The sequence below is a fragment of the Monomorium pharaonis genome, chromosome 5 (genome assembly GCF_013373865.1).
Source record: "Monomorium pharaonis isolate MP-MQ-018 chromosome 5, ASM1337386v2, whole genome shotgun sequence".
Taxonomy (NCBI): domain Eukaryota; kingdom Metazoa; phylum Arthropoda; class Insecta; order Hymenoptera; family Formicidae; genus Monomorium; species Monomorium pharaonis.
In genome coordinates, this window is record NC_050471.1 from 27,580,833 (window position 1) to 27,604,609 (window position 23,777).

At 33.8% G+C, this 23,777-nt stretch overlaps 1 protein-coding gene across 1 annotated transcript; it reads right to left on the minus strand.

The window, feature by feature from the left end:
* Positions 1-155: 155 nt before the first annotated feature.
* LOC105829938 (ceramide kinase) lies at positions 156-23,086 on the minus strand. The gene is made up of 8 exons (XM_028192714.2): positions 22,220-23,086; positions 10,995-11,246; positions 7,185-7,378; positions 6,081-6,456; positions 5,754-5,906; positions 5,111-5,307; positions 4,494-4,648; positions 156-4,250 (listed from the first exon to the last, which is right to left on the minus strand). The coding sequence occupies exons 1-8, from the start codon at positions 22,386-22,388 to the stop codon at positions 4,166-4,168; spliced, it is 1,581 nt and encodes a 526-aa protein (XP_028048515.2). The 5' UTR covers positions 22,389-23,086; the 3' UTR covers positions 156-4,165.
* Between the last annotated feature and the right edge of the window lie 691 nt (positions 23,087-23,777).

Sequence of the window (23,777 nt, forward strand, 5' to 3'; positions counted from 1 at the left end):
ATTTATTTATGAATAATTTAATTCTCTTACTGATATATTTATATAACTAAAGATATTTTTTTGTCTACAATTATAAAAAGTATTCTGTTATTATGATATAAATAGGAGGCATTAAAAAAAGAGGAGGGGTATGTAAAAATAAGATACACAGTACATAGAAAGTTAATATAATTTATTCCGTGCAGCCACGCGTGTGTTGCTTGGTGCACCTTTCCAGTGAATCAAAATAATATATACTACCGCTGGTCAATAGGTCATCACATTGATTCGCTGTACTTGTCCACTTTTTCTATATATATAAATATAATTTCGCGATTAACAAAAAATATATGTATATCTGTACAATTTTCGATATCGTATACATTATATGCTGCTTCGGTGACACTACTTTGTTAATGCATTAAGTCTAAGCTGCCCTTTTTCGTTTTTAAGAAGACACACTGTCTAAATCGCGCGAACAATGTGAACTCGCAAATGAAAAAATATACATCTTCACTGCGCGAATCCTCTATAGATCTATACAAATCTATGATATGTTGTTACTCAGAGGAACGAGTCAAACGTGTGTGCGTACGATCTAAATCTTACGCTAATCGAGTGTCTAATCTTTCTTGTCGAAAAATATACTTCAAAGTAATATTTCCTAAAATATATTGCGTATTGCATCGTTCCCTATAGCTGCATCGAGGAAGTTGTTTTTTTTTTCTACGAACAACGAACGCGATGATGGCGAGCGTCTTAATTCCTCCCCTGAATTTTTTACGACCTGACTACATTGATAAAACGCCTCTATCTACACTACATAGTGCCGTTTATGCTTTAATCCGTCGATTACGCTTTCACACGTGCGAGACCCATCTATGTCTAATTTCCCACGACGCAAAATAGCACCTGCTTAGAGCACTAAAAATAGAATATTAGCGATAGAAATCGCACTCGACTGCGAATGTCTTCCACTTGATGACTATCAACAGAATTTGTCAAGAATTTTAAGTGCCTCATAAATGCAGATATTTATGCAAAATACATGAGAAGTAGAAATTGCGAAATCAAAACATTATACGCTAAAATATTTTTTCATTATCGCTTAATTATTTTTTCATTGAAATGTATAGTGATATTAATTCTGTCAAGATTTTCATTGAATTTAGAATCAAAAGCAGAAAAAAATCTTATTTCGCAAGTTATTTCATAAATTACGGAATTTATATTTTCCAAGATAAGTGATTTCTTAAAACACTGAAGCATTGGCGATGCAATCAAGTTCTGTACATTTGCATAAATATCTGCATTTTAATCGCAAATAATCGCATCTTTTGTCCACATAATGCGCTCTTTCTCGCTCTCTCTCTTTTTAATATATACAAATAATACTCTAATCTAAATACTGTAATGTGAATCAAAGTTTCTTTACGCTGAATTGAATCGAATCGTTGACACAACTTTTAATTAATAACGTAATTATTAGCATAGATTAAAAATGTTTTAATACAAATAATAAAAGATTTATTTATGTAAAAAAAATAATATTGATTGCGTGATATAAAGCCATTTTAAATATGATTTTTTAAGATTTTTAATATGTTATTTGTTTTCGAAACTTTTAGATAATTTAGATTCGAAATTTTCGAATAGTTGGGATTCGAATTGTGGAGATTTCAAATTTTATTTGATTCGATTCGCATTTAAATAGTTTGCACTATCAAATACTTTTGCGAATAAATATGGAAATTATCAGAAGAAAGCTCACTAATTATTATTAAATTGTGTCGACTTAAATTAGACTCTAAACCTTAGAGTTCAAGTTTAAAATTAGGCTTAGAGTTAAAATTCAAGCACCATTTTTGTACCTTGATTGTCTTTACATAAAAGGCGAAAATGTAAAAAAATCTTACAATTTAAGGCATTAAATTGCGTTTAATTATACGAGCCAAAATTTTTTAATTTTATTGTGATAATATTATCATTTAAATTTTCAACGAAATTGATTGTTATTCATTGCAAATTTATTGTTAAAATAAATTCACAATTAATATTTTTATCAATAATATATATAATAAATTTAAGTAACCATAATTTTGCCACGCCTTCATAATTTGTCGCTCTGAATTTGTGGGCGTCGATAAAACGCTTTAAGTACAAAACGTAGAAGTATAATTGGCTTGGTAGTGTTATCGTTAGTTTCTGCGTCGCGAGGAGACCATGATAAATGCAGTCTCTGGATCGGTTTTCAGCAAACATCTAACAAATACACTCGCGATAAAAGCGTAGAAACAAGTAATCGAGAAACGCGCAGGACGGTAATTTCAACTGAAATCCACTTGAACTTTTAATCCTGAAGTCCTACTGTTTGTGGATGAATTTTCACCTAAGTGCTAATTCTAATAATAAAAGCTTTAGCTTTTAGTATTAAAATTTTGATTGCATAAAATAACATTTCATTACAATAAATTTTCATGAAATAAAATTTAATAAGATTTATATTGAAATGGTGTTAGTTCAGTTAGACTAACATCTCGTAATCTATAAAAGAAAAAATGTTAAAAAATTCTATGTCCAGAATTTTCATTTAGAGTGGTGTTAACATGAAAAAAATATGAATAACACTCCAGGGTTGAACATCATGCAATCAAGACCGAGCAGACGTATCGCAATGATGTAACATATGTGTGTATATATATATTTTTTTCTCTGCATTAACGTTTTATGTAGAAAATATAGTCGACGCATATATGTATATAAAATTAATTTAAGCGCCATTGTGGTTTGCGTCGCGCCGACAGTTGGAATGTTCAATATATTCTCGGAAAGCGCATCAATTACCAAAGAGTCGTCAAATGCAACGATAAAGAAGTTATAAATAATTTCGACGCACGCCGAGACGAATTACACGTAGGCGTGAACCGAGATTATAGTAAGCTTGCGCGTTGATTTTTTAATCAATCACCTGTGCCCAGATTAATCGCCCGATTCCGGTCGATGTTACGATCAACACTTGCACAAAATTCTTTTTTTTTGTGATTCTAGATGGAATAGTAGAGAATCGAGAGACACGGTATACTGAAAGAGAAGACCGATTTGGCAATAACTACTAAATGTTGAATGAGATAATACTAATTAAGTGATTAATGTAACAAAGATAATTTTACTTTTCTATTTTTCTATTTTATAAGTATTATATTAAACGATTCATTGTATAATTCTTTTTTTTTCAGTATGGTGTCTGCTCATCTACAATACTGTTACTTATGCCCATCTAGAAAAAATTGAAAGAACCTTGTAATATTACGTGGTAATTATTAATTTAATTCCAGATCAGCGGCCACGAGTCAAACTTGCTCACTTGAAGTAAAACTTTAACAACGAATAGAAATTAAAGTAGAAACTGTAATGTGTATAACATTTTAATTAATTGGAGAAAATAGAAATTTAATATTTGATAATATTTCTTGTGTGAATTTATATATATTTTCTAGTAGACATATCTCAATCATGATTTTTGCCATATCGAATTATTGATACATAACTCTTAATTAACAACATAATTGTCGAATATTAATATATAGATAATAACAAAAGATTTTTATATTAAAAAATAATATTGATTATATGTGATATAAAATCATTTTAAATATGGCTATAACATTGTCAATATATCACCATATAAAGTTTTATATCACAATATAAAATTGATAATCAATTTAATAACATTGATGCTAATAATATTTTAAACACTGTAAAAGATTTATTGTGAAAAATATTACCCAGGATTCTAACAGCGATTATTATTATTTGGGAGCACAAGTTTTACTCGTCGCCACCAGTTATAAAATAAAAGTTAAACTTATCCAGGGTTAAAAAATAATGTGAAACAGTGTATTCAACGCGTACAATTATTCCCGCGTTGGATGCGCTTGGAAATGTTAGATTGATGAAAAAAATCATTCGTTTTATTCATTTATTAATTTTTTTTTTAAATAAATGTAGGAACGAATGATTCTTTCAATCAATTCACGGTAATGGCGTATGGGATATATTGCGATCGTGTAATAGGGCAAGACAAAGGAACTTTGCGCCTTCGCGAAAGCCTCGCGGAGCGGGATCGCGGCCTTGGAAGACCGAAGTCTCCGGCCGCCGCCGTTCGACGACCTCGTTTCCGACTCGTTCACGTGGAACAGCTGAGGCACGTCGGTTCCCGAGCCGATTCCTGAGCCCGTCTCGTGTAGACCTTCAGTAATTGGCAGTGTACCCTGCGTAAACATTCGGCAACAAGTAAGACAATGCGCTTCCTGTGCGAACTACAGACAAAATATTAGAAGTGTGGAATACGGTAGCGCGAAGAGGCACAACCGTGTCGCATTTAAATTGCGCGTACGTGGGTTTTGGAAATAAGATAAAAAATTCGAAATTTATTCGGAGGCGGCTCGAAATGGAGACTAAGGACACTCGTATATATCGATAATGCGATAAGCTGCCGCTTCTTTTTTACTCGCCTGATTTTCACATTGGTGGTGTCGATCACCTCGCCGTCGCAGTTCCACACGCTTAGCTGTGAGCTCGAACGGGCCGCGCTCTCGAGCGGCAGCGTCGGCAGGGCGTGGAACGTGAACTGTCTCGCCCGGTAGACCTCGACGAATGGTAGCTCGTACTGCAACAGAGATATATGAGCCCTTGAGAATACGTGAAAATATATTGTGTCATAATTATTTTTAATCGTCGTATTATAATTTAAAAATTATTCTTTATTTTATCAAATTGTCAAGTAATTATTCAAACATAAATTGTTGCATTTTTCGGGGCAAAAAATAGTTTTGTTACAATTAGGATTGAATTTAATAATTATGATTGGACATCTTAACAGCTTTGCTGCCGCGGAAAAAATTTAATAATACTTGTTCAATTTAAATTTTGATTTAAAGAATGACTTGTTACTGAAAGCACAGATGATACACATGGTACGCAAGTAAATACAACATCACCGACAGTGAAGCTGCTAAATGTCTGTAAGTAGTGATTAATATAGTAAACACAGCTACCCGAGCAGAGAAAACATCAATAACTGGTCATAATATATTATTCGGAAAAAAAAATGTTTGAGACTCGCGCGTACCACAGTCTTCCGTTTGCTGGACAGCCTGAGCAACAATCTGACGTTGTTTATCAGGGATGTGTGTCGAATTAGAATCACGTCCACGCAGCCGTCGCCCACGTGACAGTGCGGACTGAAGCCCATGGGACTCCTTGAGCACGCGCACGACACGTTCGCTCCATTGACCATGAAAAACTTTCCTCTGACCGTCACCCATCCTGCACAGAAGATACAGTAGCGAACATTAGCATTAAATTGAAATTAATATATTCTGTTTAATAACCATTGCTTCGTAAATCTAATTTATTGCTTATATGTGATTGCGTTATGACCTCGTTTATGTATAATTTAATTTTATTTATTGAATTTAATTATCGTAAATTTCAGCATTATATTTTTATTCCAATGTAACAGTAATTTAAATAGCAGTACAATATGATTGTTTTGATAATATTAATAACAATATTAATTCAAATTTTAATTCTTGATCTAAAGATATTTTCTATCCGATTTTTTCTTCTCAACTCGTGAAAATTATTATTATTGGATATATTTTTCTTCTTTTTTTCTTCTGTGTGTGAAGATGTTATTCGTTTAATTCTAGCGGTTTCGTAACTGCATTTATACACTTGATTTCCATTCACTTCCGTTTTCTAACACCTACTGGAGATTTGTTCGTCGGGAACGCTATTGTGCATGTGCTGCAGGCACCGTAAGCAGTTCTTCATGCACCTGGTGCTGCCCGCCGGATGACACGGGTCCGACAGCAGCTCGATCTCACCCTCGTAGCCCTTGTTCGCTAATATCTTTTTAAATCCTGAAAAATAAAAAATCCAACTAATCTTAATCTTAATAAATCTAAGAAATCCTATCCTTTTTTACACGATAAAAATAGGATATTAATTAAAAAAATAGAAATAGCCAACAATAATCGCTCGGCTCACTTCTAGTGTTTAATTAAAACAATCCAAAGTTTCTGAACCGCGCTTACCTGACCAATCGTATCTACGGGGGCCCATCCAGCGGAACTTCTCGCTATCGCGGATTACGTCGCCCAGGTAACCGTAGCTGAGCACGCTGGCGTAGAGCCTGAGCAGGTTGCGATTGTTATGAACCGATGAGATGTCCAGACCGATCGAGTCGCCAAAGATAATGTGTATCGCAGCAGTCTGCACATCGGTGGTGCCGTGCAGACTGTAGGCGACTGTGTCGGTGCTACCGCTGGGTATAACGCCGACCGGCAAGGCGGGACTGGACAGCCTGGCATCAGGGTCATTGGGATCGATCTGCTGATCCTTTGCCGCCCTCAGAATGAGCCCGTTAAAAACCTCAGCGAAGGTACCGTCGCCGCCGATGCACACCACCGCCTTGACGACGCGAAAGGTCAAGTTTAAGTACAATCTCGAATCTTTAACCGTTATGTATAATTGAATGTGAGAATCGATTAATTAATTAACTGATAAGTTAATCTCTTGTAATGTTATATATTTACATTTATACGTTATAATTTAAATATTCGAAATGAGCGCGCGTTTATATTTTTAAATAATAATTTTAAATATCTAAAGAATTTATAGATGTACACAGAGAAAAAACATTTTTGTTTTGAGAATATCTTTATTTTCAAAATATTAAATACTAAAATAAAATTGCGTAGCGTTAAATAGACATAATTTGCTGACACTAAAAATTTTGTTCTAGTTTTATTAAGAGAAATATATTTTTATTATTCAATAATAATTTTCATAAGTTAGATGAAGAAAACATTGGATGGAATAACAGGAATATCTTCAAGAATTGAAACTTTTTAACGCTTATTATCAAAACAATCATATAACTCAATATAATTTTTTGCTTATATATGAAACAACAATTGTTAAGTAGAATATATTAGTTTTAATTTGATACAAATATTTGATACTGTTATATAATTTAAAAAATTCTTAAACTAATCAGGTTTTCTTTTATGTAACAGGTGCAAATACGCTTATTTGCCACATCGAAGCGTTTGGATCTGGACCTCCACAAATGCATGCCTGTACGGACTTCACATGAAAATAATAGAGTGTTAGCCTTGCAAGAACAGGACACTCACATGTAGGTCGCTCAAGTCGGCCGTGAGCAGAGCGTCACGAATGTGGCCGGCGCGCTCCGTGACGATCATCTTTGTCTCGATGCCGGCGATGGTCATAAGCGGCTGAACATCCTTCTCCCAGATCTTGACACCTTTTTTTTTACCGCCTATGGGATTGATGAACAGCATCACCTTTCGCGGCCGATACGACAGGCCTGAAACGACCAGTTTGGTAAGTTAAATTCGATTTTCGATTCACGCAGTTTCAAGAATTTTTTGCGCTTTTCAACCTTTCAATCCCTCGAACTTTGGGAAGTCTTTGAGATAACTCTTTAGATTTTAATTATTTTTTTATATAAAAATTAAATATTTCTTAATAAATGTTTTTATATTACGCATGGAATTTTTTAGATTTTAATTAAATATTAATATGTACACTTAAATAATTTCTTTTTTATTTCATGCAAATGATTTTTGAGATTTAAATGAAGTATTTATTTTTATGCAAAGGCCTCTATTATACAAATAGAAGCTAAAAGAAAATGCCATTAGCGTCAAAGCATTGTATTTTTACAAAGTCATGTATGTATCTTATCGCGCTAGTTGATAAAAAATCGTTTTTCCGCAGAAACTCTCGTTACTGTAGTAAAACGGATAAAGTTTTTTTTTTTTAATCGACTTCATTCCTTCTCTTCGTCGCTATTTAATAAACTTCACTTTTTGTTTAAAAACGAAAGTGGGTCAAACGGAGACTCGGAGAAGGGAAGGCATGGTTTTAATCATATAAAGTATCCCGATCGATTCCTCCTTACGACACGCGATGCAACGTCGATAATCGAACAAGGAGAGTCTTTTTTCGTGAAAACGACGATTACACGGCCACGGCAAACACTCAGAGATCAATACTGGCTGTTGGCTCGCAACATAGGGTCGACAGGGGTAGTTTAGAGCACGCCCACCCTATTGTCTCATCATTCATTAAAATTTGCGTTCTCTTTCTCCCCCCTCCTTTCTCTCTCTTTCTGTTTCTCTATTAGGATGAATATACAGCATTTCACTTGATTCGTTTTGCGTCGCTTTTAAGCAAAGCAGTAATTCAATTTAACTCGAGAATTAAGAAACAGCGAAATGGGAGAAACTGTTTTGTAGAAATTGCCCCGATAGGAAAAGATATAATCCGTCATTATGAGGGTATAGTTGAGAAAATAGATGTAGAAACGTTAGCCTTTTATAAAACATTAATAAATGTTTGCGTAATTAAATTTTGAAATGGTATGTTGGCATAACAATAGCGATATCTTAACAGTACATTTGCAAAATTAAATTTAGAAATAAATTGCGCAATAATTGAGAAAAATATTTCAGTCGTAACATGTTTGAAACATTTAGAAATATAATTGTGTACAAAAGACTAATTATTCCCCAATTATTCCTAAATTATGATGCACAAATATTAAAACGTGGAATGTGTAATATTGCAATGTTTCAATATTTGTTTGCATTAATGTAGGAATGATTTAAGAGTTTCTGATTGCTATTACTATCAATGAGATACTTAACTCTCCAACGGACGCAACTAATCTGTCAGACAAAGTGCCTCTTTTTTAATCTTTATTAAATGTCTAGTGAATAAGCGATATTTGTTAAATTTATTGTAATACCTTTTGATTAATTTTGAATTAAATAATGAAGATTAAATGCTGTAAATATTGCACATTATTATTGCTGCATTATTGTTGCATTATATTGTGAAAATATTGAAGATTATGTGATAATTTTAAATGCTGAAATAAATGCAAAATATTTATGTTTCAATATTTGTCTCATTTTTAACAAATATTATTTAAGAATTATATTCTGACAAAACTGTTGCGTTATGGCGAATCATCTTAGCACAAGCTTTAATGTCATTATTGTGCAATGTTTGCAAAATCTTCCTACCGGGATGATACACGAAACTGGACGGCGAAATTAAAGAACAGAGGCAACCACGTTCAATTTAAAAAGTATCGAAATTCGAAAGTAGCAGCGATTTCCAGTTCGGAAGCTATTGCAAATAATAGAGAGCGGCAATTCAATTCGCGAACTATTGAAATTCGTGAAGCTAAATCCGTGATAAAAACTTTCGTGCAAACTAAACTAATTTGCCGGCTATGCTGTGCTATGAAAGTTTTAGGGCCATCGCATGTGTTTCCGTGGCGCAGGCCTTTCATCGCGATTTACGTCGATTCCAACTGGGTTAACTAGACTTTGCATATTACGTTTCTGGCTTTGATCGTGATGGAAAAATACTGTTTAGAAAGGTAGATGTTTGCCATAGAAACAATTCGCTCTATAAAGCGGTAATCAATAATTGAAGGCTTATCGCAATAGGCTTATCTTTAACTTATCTTGAAATCTCTCTGTATATAAAAATGCATAAATCAAGATACGTATATGTATAATTTATATGTTTCTATTTTTTACACATTATTATGTAATAATTATATCTAATATTACATCTAGTTATATAAATATTAAATTTTAATCTTTTTCATTGATTTTATAAAGCATAATTTCTATTTTTTTTAAATTATGAATTTAAACTAATTCAGAAATAATTTTTTTAATTTAGTGTAATTCTGCCCTAGAAAAAAAACTTGAATTACTTTAGATTAACCTTTTATAAACCTTAAATTATTTAAAAATTTCTTCAGTAAACTTTTAGATTTGTAAGGTAATTTTGAAAACTTTAACTTCATTTAAAGTCAATTTTCTTAAGGGATGTATTTGATTTATTTTGATATTAATTTTTCTTTAATTTTTGGGTTATTAAGAATAGAATAGTTTCTAGTTTAATAATAGTAAATTTTACTAATAGTTTACGTTTTATTCAAATTATAACAAAATTCTTTCAAAGTTCTTTTTTTACAACTACTAAGATTTTGACTAAATTTTAAGATAATTTCTTTTTCGTGTAATGTCTTTATTTTATTTACTAAAAAGTAAAAACATTATATTGTGTTTAGATTACGCCGCCGCAATGATATCAGCGGTGACATAAGAACTAGCAAGTTCCCATTGATTTATGCTTTACATTAATTCCTTGATGACTAATTTCGATTGTTTTCCTCATATCTCATTTTGCACTCATTTTTCCTTTCAAAGAATTTAAGACATTCGTCACTCTTCACCATAAAAAGATTTGTGCAGAAACATGAGAACTTTTAAGGATGCATGTGTCACATTTCGAAGCATTACTAAAAAAGTCAAGCCTTTACAGATCGTTCTATCGTTATCTTTCAGTCCCCGTGCAAAATTTACGTACAGATTTTTTTAAATAAACAAGAACCGTTCTTAAATTTTCGATATCTTTCATCTGCTTTACGTAACCAAAACATTCTTAACGAGCGTCTGTAGACGTTTGTAGACGCGACGTCAGCTTCGCGTATCGCTAAAATAATACGTATGCACTTTCTTGTCTTCTTGGGCGTACAGCACATATACGGGATGTAGGAAATTATCGGCACATGCCATTAATTATTCCCCGCGCTAATCGCCCGTGACCTTCGGCGGTCGGTTCCTCGTTTCCACATTACGTGCTGCGAATTGTGTTTTCGAGCCAACGAGCTTTTCCGGCTCCCCAGCTCAACTATGATCGTAATCCGGTATTTGATCTTTGCTCTCACCTCGTGTTTCGTAAGAAACAGACAATGCTCTACCGCCTCCTCGCGTGCATATATATATATCGCAATTCTAAAATTATTGCGCGAAACGCCTTCGCGTTTCGCGAGGTTTCGGCTAAACGCTCCAACGGATTTTTAGAACGGTTGCCAGTCACCGGCGACTCACCTAGGAGGTAGTTGCGAATGGTCTTCACCCACGAGGCGACCTGCCTGGGATCCGTGTGGCTCATCGTCACGCTGTGGTGCCTCCATTTGTTCTCGGGCCTGCGTACCGCGTAGTGCAGGATGAAATTCGTCGGGCACACCGTTGGCGAGGTCGGCTGCGTCGGCTGCTCCTTCTCCTTAACGCTCACGCCCGGTATCCAGTCGTCGCCGTAGCGCACCGCCAGCACGTCCGTCAGGGGTAGGGTCCATCTGGCTGCGCGCAGAAAGAAAAGATGCGCACCGTAAATAATGATTTGTGAATTAAGTTACTCTCTAAAATTTCCTAGAGTGAAACATTTTACTCTAAAAGAGTGAAAGTCGAACATATCTAAGTTCGAGTGATTTGTCACTCTAATTAGAGTTCGATTTTCACTCTTTTAGTTTCACACGGAAGGAACAGTCTTGTTGAGGTGTCTGCGAATTTAGCTGGATACAAATCATAAAAGTAATTGCGTTGGACCATTGAAAATAATTGAAGAATCTTCTACGAAGACTAGACGAGTTTATTTCTTTAATCTCTGACTGAGTTATGGGTGCCAAATCATTGAAGGTTTTATAACATCTTTTTCAAAAGGAGACGCTCTACTTTTTTTCAGTATATGGCAATGAGTTTTTCTAAGATTTGTGATGAGTAGATTTTTAAGATTACTGTTAAAAAATATTCCTTGTTGGATAACTGTCGCTTATAACGGAAGAAAAGCAAGTCGAGTAATCGCTTTCCTAAATGGTAGATTATCTTCACGTATGGAAGAACAACGAGGACGAGGGGAATTACCCGGATGATTTCGCGAGAGGGCGATTCATTCGAAGCCGATATTTAATTAAAAACGCAATCCGCACGTGTCCCCTTCTTTATCTCTTCCCTCAACCGTGACCGCTAAAAAAAAAAAAATCGGACGCGACATTTAACGCAAACATTAAAACGTGGTTTTTACGTGATAAAACGGACATTGCATCGGGTGAATGTTTATGGACCGACCGCACGTAGACGCGAACACGCATTTATAAATATATAAGCGACTTTTATACATATAATTATCGGGCTCGATAAAGGTTAGCTCGAATTGATAGCCCCCTGAGGAAGATCATCTCATGTTCGATAAATAAATGCTGATCGTTTGATTATTGATCGTTTTATCTATCGTGTGTTTATCAACGTTGCATAAGCTCGTCTTACTGCTCTCCGTCGAGTCATTATGTCATCGGGTGCTACAATGTTTTTACTACGCTTTGACATTATTTAAGCGTGTTGTATATTATTTTATTGTATATAAGGAGCAAAAAGGCGGTCGTGTTATCCGGCGTATGTGAACTGCATAGAGAACAGTACGTGTAAGACGTTGCGCAACATTTCTATTACCGAGTCATTATACGGAGAGCAGGTGCACGCGCTTGTATGCTAGGATGCAAAAACGTAGCGAACCAAATTATTGTCTCGCGCAGAGAAAGAGAAACCGAGAAAAAGAGAGAGAGAGAGAGAGAGAGAGAGAGAGACTATAATTTTGAGATAAATTCTAAAAAGAAATTTTTTTCCATGTGCAAATTTCTCATTTATTGCATAACGCATTATACGTTTCATTATTTTGTTATCAAAGATTAATCTCAATTTAATGCGAATTTGTTTTTTTTATAAAAAGAAGGGTACAGACAAAGGTGCAGAATTTAATCTTGATGCAAGTTTTTTTTATAAAAAAAAAGTATAACCAAGATGAAATAGATTAATTTAGCAAATTCTTTTTATGCAAATTTTTTTTATGAAAAATATTCTAAGCGAGATATTTTAAATTAATGTCGACTTGATATAAGTTTGTTTTTATCAGAAAGTACAACGAAAAAAATTCTTTCGATACTTATTGTTAGGAAGACCCTGTTCTTTATACTTTGTTTGATATTTTGTGTACTTTATGCACTTCATTCGCGACACTTTTTCGAGTGTATGTAACTAATTCGTGGAATATTTTCTTATCTCTTCTTTTTGTCACCGATAGATCGCTGCGCAATCGTACTGTTAGAGTATCGGCTATTATCTCGCGCTTATCGTCCGTCAAGGCAATGCTGATTTCAATGTATACACCTGACGGCAGCGCCGTCCGTCATAATCAAATTCAGTCGCAATTTAGGATAATTTTTTATTGCGCGGGCGAGGAAGCGGATTAATAACGACGTTACGTCAACGCGCATCGTGGTAATATCAGGAATTATAGTTCTCAAATAGTCGTGATTCGCGTCACGTATTCGCCAAGTTGTGGAACCGACGAGACATCCATTCCAATGAGACGCGATTGTACACCAAATCAACCAAATATAAAATTGGTCTCATCGATACAAAAAGGATCATAGTAATTGTAAATAAACTGTAAATTATCGTATTAGAATTTATTTATATTTAAAAATATATTATTTAAAAAAGAATTAAATCAAAGCTCCTAATTTTTCTCATTGCAATTATGTTGAATTATGAGACCGGAGGTGGAAAGTCGATTTTTTGCATTATATCAAAATAAAATAATTTTAGTAATTTTGATACGATAAAATGATTTTTTGTGTGCTTCTCATGTTACAATTCAGTTCATTCAACTGCAGTATGGGAATAAGAAAGAGAGAAGAAAAAAAGAAAAAAGAAAGAAGAAAGAAAGAACAAGTACAAAAATACAAGAAAAAATGCAAAAATAAGAGAGAAAGAACGAAAAAGAAAGAAAAAGAAAAAAGTATATACCGGAGAATCAGAATAAATAATCAGATAAAAAAGAAGAAAGAACGAAAGAAAAAAATTAATTATTCTTCTAAATAATATTCTAAATAATATTAAATATAATATTTCAAGTTTTCTTAAATGTTTGAAGCTTAAACGATTTATTTTTACAAGCAGTAGAGACTTTTAAATATGCGGCAATCTAAATAACCAATCAATTTCGGGCACGCAAATGCAAGGATACGCATTTTGAAACGATGCATCGCAAAGAGATGCACGTGTGCCACATGGCGCACGTGGCGAAATATATTTTTAGACAGCAATTGATTTCTCGCGAGCGCGAGTATGATCTGTCATACAAGTGCAATTGTTATGCCGCCGGTCGCGCCTAACGAACCGTTGTTATTGAAAACCGATCCACTTGTTTTGTATCGCGCGTCGTGATCAACCTTAATAAAACGACAGTTATTGTTCCGCTTTTATGACTTCCTCGTGTGTCACGGAAGACGGCGATCAATTCCTCAAGTCCACGTCAGAGTTGATTTGTAATTCTCGTCAGATTTTAGGATAGAATTTCTTGTTCAATTTTATACCGCATATATTTTGATACATGCATGTATATATATATATATATATATATATATATATATATATATATATGATTCTTAGTTGTGTGTGCCGTTAAATAGATATATAAAATTATCTATATATTTATCTAAATGAAAAAAATGATTTTATCTTATCTTTAATTAGGTTTGTTATTAGATATTATCTCTATCTTTATCTTAGGTGAAAAAAGTGTTATTTTTTTTCAAATTATAAATAGTTATTTGATCAACAACTAACATGAAGTTATTGTTCTTATGTAACTTCAACCTCTAGTTCTTGATAGGAGAATATTTTAAAGTGATAATAGATTGTTCAGATCAAAAATATAATTTTATCTTTTGTCCCCCAAAAATTTTTAATCAAGTCATCTTTATCTTACTTAAAATATCCGCGTGCCCGTGATTTATTTTATTTAAATAATTTTAAGTTGTCTAAGCACAACACTACACGATAAAAAAATTATCTCAAATTACGTAAATAATATTAGTAAAATTACACAATTTATAGTGGAAATATATAACATTTTTTTAGTATTTTTATTTCTGCAATTGTACAAATATGATTTTTCGTTTAATATAAAGATATATTTGTACAATTAAATATAAAATATTAAAAAATTTTGTATACTTTTATATATTTCACTACCAATTGTGTTTTACACATGTTACTTATGTAATTTTCCATACTCTTTTACAATGTGATTCTTCGAATTATTTTCATATTTACAAGGTACATAAAATTATAATGGAGTTTTGTCCTACATTCCGCTATGAATTATAGATCATACAGAGTGGATACAATACGAAGGACACTTCACGACAGTCATCTATCTATATAATGTATTCGTAACAATCAACCAGTCAATCAGTCAGTTTTTATAACAATTGATTCTCGATTTTATCATGATCATGTTTATGAAAAACTACATACCACAGACGCGCGCTATTTAGTTTTTTATTTTTGAAAAAATAAATTGCAGCAATAATTGCATAGATAACCATCTATACAAATTTGACAGCTGTCAAAATCCAATTGCAATGATAGTTACTCTCGCAACGAAGTAAGCGCAGCGAGAGAACCAATCAGCGTTGCGGAAAACCGTGAACAATAAAATCGCTAACAGCTTTTTTAAGAGAGGACGAGCGAAATTCTCGCGTTCCTACGGCCTTTTTTATTACGGATAATTTCCATAATAGTGATTATTATTGCAATTTAGATTCTATCCAATTAAGATATTATTCTTCAGAGCGTTCTCAAGCTAATTGGTTTTTTTTTCATCTGGTTCTCAGGTTTAGTTTATTAATAAGCCAACGATGCAAGAAATTTGAGATAGACACGAGGAGTCTTTGTACCGTTTTGCGCGCAAAACACACACAAAGTTTATGTAACTATGTGTTTTGCGTTTGAATCGGGTCACTCTATTTGCGTGTAATAGCGTTTAATAGCGTGTTCCGTTTCTCGCGTGTTATATGCAGGACGCATGTGAAATATCGTAAGCAGCTCCTCGACAATAGCGCCAGGATGAAGTACATGAAATGAATACGCGAATTTCACGACACAGTCTCAAATTACGTTACGTGACTGTTTGAATCGTGGCCTTTGCATAATTAAGACAGTACAAGTGATGTACTTTCAGCCGCTTACATAAGTAAAAAGGTAGTTTGTATTAATATTTTTTTTCTGGAACGCGTTTGCCGTTCAATAAAATAAGCAAAAGATAATGAAAGAGGCACGAGATAATAGAATAAGAGTAATGACACGAGCAAAAGTATAATAAATAAAATTCTATAAAACAGCGGTATAATAATAGTCAGCGTTCGTCAATTTCCCCAAAATTATCGTTTAATTTATCTAGAATTTTTACAAGTTATCAAAATTTAGTAGGCTTCTTAGATTTATTCTTTTTTTTTTCCTAATTAATGATAAAAATTTTGACCGTGAAATCAATTTCAAAGAACGTTAAAATTAAGATAGCTGTGCTCAGACTTTTCACAGATACTCAAATACGTAATATCAGGACGATCTATAAAATTTCTACACTTTTGGCAATGCTTTGAGACATGACACATACATTCTTAAATAATATATAATAAAACACGCGGTGTTGTAGGTCATTCACATATCGCGACACCGGTTTCTCGCTTGCAGACAGGTTTCTCCTGTTTGACCGGGATAACCGCCGCAAGAAACAGCTAAGCGATATGATGGAAAGTGAAAGACTGGCGATTGCACTTGCCTGCGACGCGCGAGGCTGTCTCGAAACGGGCTCTATTAAAGTCGACGAGTTGCACGGCCGGTGCGAAATTAGCAAACGTTATTTTCGAACGGCGTAATTCTCGGAATATTTCCGCCGCGAGTAATACGTATGTAATAAAAAAAATTGCCCTACTGAGGCTTTTTACGATTAAAACGGCGACGAGGGTGTTAACGTAACCGTCTGAAGTTAGCTGGAGATTAACGTTCGATAAGGTACTCGCGAAGAAAGACGTAATTGTGTTGTGTAAAGTATTAATTAAATAAAACATTCCTTAAAGATATTAATTAGCTTTGAAATCAAACTGAAATAGTTGACATCTTTCGCAGTTATTTTTAAAGCTAAAAGTTATTTTTAAAGTTTAGTTGATATTCTACAAAAGCAGGAAAATATTATATTCGATTGTTTTTATCGAAGTTTAATTGAAATTGCTTTTTTCAAAAACTGAAACAGATTATTTCACGTACATTTTTTCCAATTATTTCGGTCGTAACTCAACTAATTCCACAAAACTTATTATATTTTATTCGATTTTTGATTAAAGTTTGATTAAAGTTCAATTAATATTGTTTTTCCAAAAACTGAAAGAGATTATTGTATTTTTACTCAATTGTGTTTTAGTGAAAATTCGATTTATATCACTCCTTTTATAAATTGAAAAATTGTATTTTTGTTTAATTATTTCAATAGATTTTAATATCTCTTTCCAAGAACTGTGAACAATTTATATTTATTTATTACACTTTTTTCTTGATTATCAGCCATAATTCCACCATCTCAATCAAAATTTGATTTTTTCTCCAAAAACTGAAGATTATTGTATTTTTTTGCCCAGTTGTTTTAGTTTTGAATTATGTGGCTTCTTCCACAAGAAAGATTATCACGCTTTTCACTTAGTTATCCTATAGTTAAAATTCGACTGACACTGCTTTCTCCACAAGCTGAAAGATCAGCTATCGCGTAGAATCGGTCGAAGCGTACAACACTGCGCGAACACAACAGCGTTACAAGGATTTCATTGTTGAGAGCGGTGCGTTCGCAGGACTGAAGAATGCACTTATAAAGATATGCGTACTATCGCGGTGTGATTATCATTATTTTTATTTAATATTCATGACGCGAACATGTGTATGTGTGGTTGTACGAGGAAATGGAACGATGCAAATCGCGCTCAAGGATGAGGAACGTATCGACATATGTTTATGCCTACGTGAACGGATCGCCAAAAACTTATTATTATTCCTCGTATAGTCTTGTCATTGCCTTTCGAAGTTATAAACTAAATCTGTTAGTAATAATCATTCTGGGCGCACGAGGAAGTTTCATTAATTTTTGCTTTTGCGTGCAATTGATTGTGTGTGTAAATAATGGATTTAAAAAACTATTTTCTGGAAACTTAAAAAACAAATCTATTTCGAAAAGCGATTAGAGGCGATTGACGTTAGGTAAAATTTTTATGAATAATCTAAAAGTTTAAAGAATAAATTAGAAATATATAAGTAAATTTTATATGTTTGCTTATTTATTAGTTATTTATATCTTTGTTCAATGCTTTTTATTTAATTATTAAATTAAACTTTGACAATCTATACCTTTCCTTCTTTTCTTCTCTCTCTTTCTCTCTCTCTCTCTGATTTTATTTAACATAAATTTTATTTTACTTATTCATTTGCGTTTTTATTGTGTAAGACGCGTAGTTCCTAACGCATTTAATCCGTAAAGAATTAATAGAAGACTAATAGACTTGGAATTGCTGATTAATCGAGGAAGCGTCCGATAAAAAATTATACTTTGTCTCTTGTTACTCGGTTTAACATTGCAAACTACAGGACGACAGTCTTATCGATCTCGTGATCTCCTGCTTCCATTCTTCCTAAATAGCTGCGACGTGACGCGAAAGATGCTGCATGCAATGGAAGTTCAAGGTTAGGCATAATCGACACTACGGATCTTTTTAACCAGTAAACTAACACGCTTAACTCGCGACACACACCGATCCACCTTGTACGACTGAATTGCTTGAGTTGTATTAATAAGCGCTCGTTGGCCTTAAGAGCAATAAAGTGAGTAAAAGAGATAAATACAACGAGAGAGAAAGAGAAAGAGAGAGAACAATATATGCGAACCATATTTCAGGCAATTATTATTATTATGTAACTCCTCGAGTGCAGGAAAAAACATATGAAACAGGATTCATTATAAGACGAACTTGATCTTTACGTAACGAATTTTTGCCGCGGTTTTTATCAGCTGTCAATGTATCATCTGCCGGCGAACCGATAGGCAGCAAATCAATGTCAAAAACTTAAGTCTATATCAGATTACACATTGGATATTGAGGATTGCGAATTGCAAATTAGAATTCGACCGATCGAATAAGTTTGGTTTTGATTCGTTTTGTTCTAATTGATTAAACTCTAATAATGTCCAATTCGCAATCCTCAATCTCCAATGCGCAGTCTGATACACACGCGCAGAAGAAAACAATATCAAATATTAGTGTCAAATTAATATATTCTATTTAACAATTATTATTTCATATATAAGAAAAATTATTATTGTTTTACACACACACACACAAAAGCAAAAATATTTTCTTATTAATACTTAAATTAATAATACTTAAAAAAATAATAGCAAAAACCTGAATTAAAAAAAATTAAAATTTAAAATAATTAAAGTTTTATTGTGATGCTATTAAACACAATAAACAAAAATTACTTGATTTGTAAATAAAGAGTTTACTTTTTTGTTTAATTTCATCTTTATATTATAAAGTATAAATATTAGCACACCCGATACTTATCACGTCTGTTGCAAGCAGTAAATATCGTTAAATAACTTTTTATGAAGACTGTTTTACATTTCCCGGCCTTGGAATAGTTGAGCGTGAGGCTAAACAGTCAGAGGAAGCGGTCGTTCACGTCGTGTTATGACTTTCTTATCCGAAAAATATGTCAAGTTGTGAACTAAGTGACTCAAGGAATCGCTAAAGGTAAAAGTAAATGGGCCATAGCGAGAAAGGAGAACGAACAGCGAGGACGTGCGCTATGTGTGCGAGCGAGCCTTTGAACGTCTCTTGTTCGACACTCTTATCTTGCACTATTTAAAATTTGTGTTGTACAACTTTGGGTTTTTCAATTGTTAAGTATTGAATAGTCAGATTTAAAACAATTTCTTGAATAAAAGATTTGGTTAATCTTAACTTTCACGTGTGTTAAAATTTATTATTTTAATTTTATCTAATTAGCTCGTTTCCATAATTGAATTGCTTAGTTTTAAAGTAAGCAGCGTCCACATTAACATACACATCTAGTAAATAATAAAGTAAATGTGAGTCAGATTTAACATCTCTTGAGTTAAATTATTATCTTCATTTTTTTTTAAATTAAATTAACGACATATTGAGTAAAAGCAATGATGTCATGTAAGAGTAATTAAAAGTGTATAATTCGACACTTTAAATTCAATAATGACGCAAAATGATAATTGCAACTGTTCACAAACTCTCGCGTTTCATCGTATATCAGAAAAATAGATTTTATCAGATTTCCGTTTGATTAGATGTATCAAATAGATTTATCAATTTCTATACGATAGTAATAACTTGGAGAAGAGAGCCGATTAAGTTTAAAAATAAAATATATGACGTTCTTTTTGAAAGAAGACATGCAACGGAATAACAATTCAATTAGCGCCAGTTATTACTTTATCTTTAACGTAAAACACGTTTCAAAAAGCAGTTTGAAAACATGGAAAACATGTAAAAACACGCCTTTGCGACTCAATAAATTATTAATCTATCTCATCATTTGCCTATCTGTGTTTGCTAAGAATGAATTTTGCTAGATTGACGCAGCGTCTGTCGAGTGAACAATTTATCCTATTAATCCCACCTATCCTATTAATCCCTCCGAAGTCAAGCCAAACGGCTCGTGAATTGAGTATTCAATATCCTCACTAAGAGGAAACGTACACGTCGTTGACGGAACGTGTCAACCGATGTTAATTTTACTCTTCATTAATGCGAGCTAACTAGCCCCGGAATTAGTTATCGGTATATTTCGAGGGAGATCAAGGGAGAACGTTCGTTCATAGGGAGATGTGAAATAGTAATCCTGCTAATGCGACGATGATTTATCCTTGAATAAAAAAGACACTACGAAAGGACACTACCGAGAGGATTGCGAAAGTGAGTTCTCCTTGATTAAAATTCAATCTTGACCTTTAGGTGTCCACTATTTTTTTTTTTCGTTATAAACACGCGTCATCATCGAGACAATAAGTTAGTTAATATAGCGCCCACCTATTTTCAAAGAAAATTTATTCAGAGGATTTCATCACCGGATATTAAACCAAATTTCATTAATCAAGCTTCAGCTGTGATTATTCGACACTTGTGCACTGGCAAAAAAGTCTGGTAGTAATAAATAAGCCTAGATAACAGTTGCTAAGCTTTGGTAAAATAATTTTAATTATTAACCAAATATTTAATTAAAATTATTTCACCAAAGCTTGATTATTATTACCAAATTGTTTTCCAGGGTTAATATAATAACGATCCGATAAACGTGTCGCTCTCGAGTAAAAATTTTTTGCGCGATCGATAAAACATTAATTATTAAAATATTCTGCATTCGAAGAAAATTTACTTGAAGGGGGATTTCGTCTCTCACTGGTCATTAGAATCATCTCTGCTGTTAATTAAGCCGTGAGTATCAAGCATACCGAAAAAAAATTTAGTTATAGAGTCAAACATTGAGTGGAATAATGCCAAATAATATTCAATTAATATTTAATATAACCAAAAATATTTTTATTTTCCTAAATATTAATTTTCCTAAATATTTAGGAAAAAGTATTATCAAATTAACTAAATACTTAATTAGCATTTCACTCAACATTCGTTTAGCTATTACCAAATTCTTCCCAGTATATTTTGATGGCAAAAAAACCTATATATAATCAAATATCTATATGTGTTTCCTTTTTCTTGTATAATTTCTGTTTGTATATAGAAATAAATAAGTACTGAAAAATAATTAGAACAATAATTTTTGCATTGTTCTTTCTTCTGTAAAATAAAATTTGTAGAAATGAGAAAAAATTACTCCTATATAATAATGCGTAACATTTCGTAATTATATATGAAACATTATAATGTCGCAATTAATTTGTATAACAATAGCAAGTTAATTTTTCGCACAGAAACACAAAGAAATACGTGAAATATACGTATTTTTCTAATTATTTTTCAGTTTTCGTTACTTTCTCTACAAATTTTACATGTAATCGCATTTGACTTTATACATAGACTTTTTCGACATTTGCTGTAACGACGACTCAAGGAACGTGCCACTCTCGAGCGCAAATCTCTCGCGCGATCAACAAAAGATAATAATTAATGTGCATCACCCATCTACATCCCAAGAAAATTCACTCGGATTTCATAACCGACGGCGGATTCGAGGCATTTCCGCGTCAATCGCGATCGGCACGACCGCGAGTACCGAGTATCCGACACTCGATATACATAAGCATATATCTTCGACGGCGATCCGAGATACGCGTCTCGCTCCCGAGTGAAAATTCCCCGACGTCATCGGAGGAAAGATCCGCGATCGACGCTTACTGTAAGGCGGCCGTTCGGTCTCCCAGATGAGCGTGCCACGATGAAAGTACACGCGGCATCGCTTCTTCTTCACGACGAAGGTGTTGAGCAACACCGACTTGGAGGCGGCACGCTGATCGTCATCGTCGGCGGCGGCGGCGTCGGCGGCGCCGGAGATGTCCTGCATCATCCTGGTGCCGTTTCATCGACGGGATCTCCAGGCAGAGGGAGGGAAGGGGGGAGGGGTGGCTTCCTCAGCGAGGGTGACGGCGCGGACGCTGCGACGTCATCTCCGGGACGAGCGCTGATCGATGCACCGCGACGACGACGGCGACGACGTAGTCGTCGGGAAGGAGCACGCTCGCGACTACCCCGCGACAATCGATCATACACACGTGCACGTCACGCGCCGCACTAAGTCCTGGCCCGGTCGGACGCGCGAGCGAGACTGACACGATCGCGAGCGGTGCGGAGCGGAGCCAGAGCGGAGGAGGCCCCCGCGCAGCCCGACCGACGCGAAACTAGGAGGCAGGAGAGGACGACGAGAGTGCGCGAGGAGCGAGACGCGGCCGTCTCGGTACGTATGCACTCGCCACGAATATGAATCACATACGTCAAAACCGTGTCAAATTCATTCGGGCGCGCGTGCGATCGAGGTTCCCGTTCGATTTTTCGATGGAAACACTGATACGTGTATATGTGTGTGTGTGTGTGTTCGCGTTTGTATATGACGTTTCTATACTAATAGAATCCTTACGTCTTGCGCGAATGAAAAGACGTTGAATTAACTTTTTGACCAACCAAATTATAATAGTAGCTAAATAGCTTTGAGGATTAAAATAAATCTATTGATTTTTGATAAATCTGTTTTTATTAAATCGTAATTTTGTACAGTTTGACTTAAGTGGAAGAAAATAAAATGGAAAATGTAGCTTTACCATTGTTGGTTTTGATTTATTTTGTCAGGCACTCACTTTTGCTTACGGAAAAATTATTACAAAATTCAAAACAATATTATAAGAACTGTATATCATCTGATAGAAGACACTTTACAATTTACGTTTCCAAATTTTAATTTTTCTACTTTTGTTTAAGATATTTAAAAAATATTATGCAATTTAAAAACAAAGTGATATCGAAGATCTTTCTCTGTACAATTTCTTAACAAAATATCATTTCAATAAAAAATCATCCCTAATGCAAAAAGAATATTTTTATCGTTTTCTGCAGCGCTTACAGGTACGTTCATTTCCTTCCATGCTTATTATTGATCGATAAAGAAGTAGATACCATCATTATTAATGATCGATAAATGTAAATTGAAAACGACTTAAAATATTAGATTGTTTACACAATATAGATTATTTTACAATAATATTATAAAATTAATTACTATATAGTTAACGTGAATCTATTTATTAGTTTTATTTTAGTTTCCTTCTTTTATACATAGTATTGTAATCAAAAACTTACATAATTAGGTAAAAATAAACAAATCATCTTCGTTAATTCGTCAAAAACGTATTTTTGTAAATAATTAACTTTTCTGAAATATGTATTATAGTAAAGGAAAGATTCA

Coding starts and splice junctions, on each gene's coding strand:
- LOC105829938 (XM_028192714.2), bottom strand. CDS start 22,388: ATGATGCAGGACATCTCCGGCGCCGCCGACGCCGCCGCCGCCGACGAT. Junction 5,308..5,753: donor TCCCGACGAACAAATCTCCA/GTAGGTGTTAGA, acceptor TCTTCTGTGCAG/GATGGGTGACGGTCAGAGGA. Junction 4,649..5,110: donor CCAGCAAACGGAAGACTGTG/GTACGCGCGAGT, acceptor TCTCTGTTGCAG/TACGAGCTACCATTCGTCGA.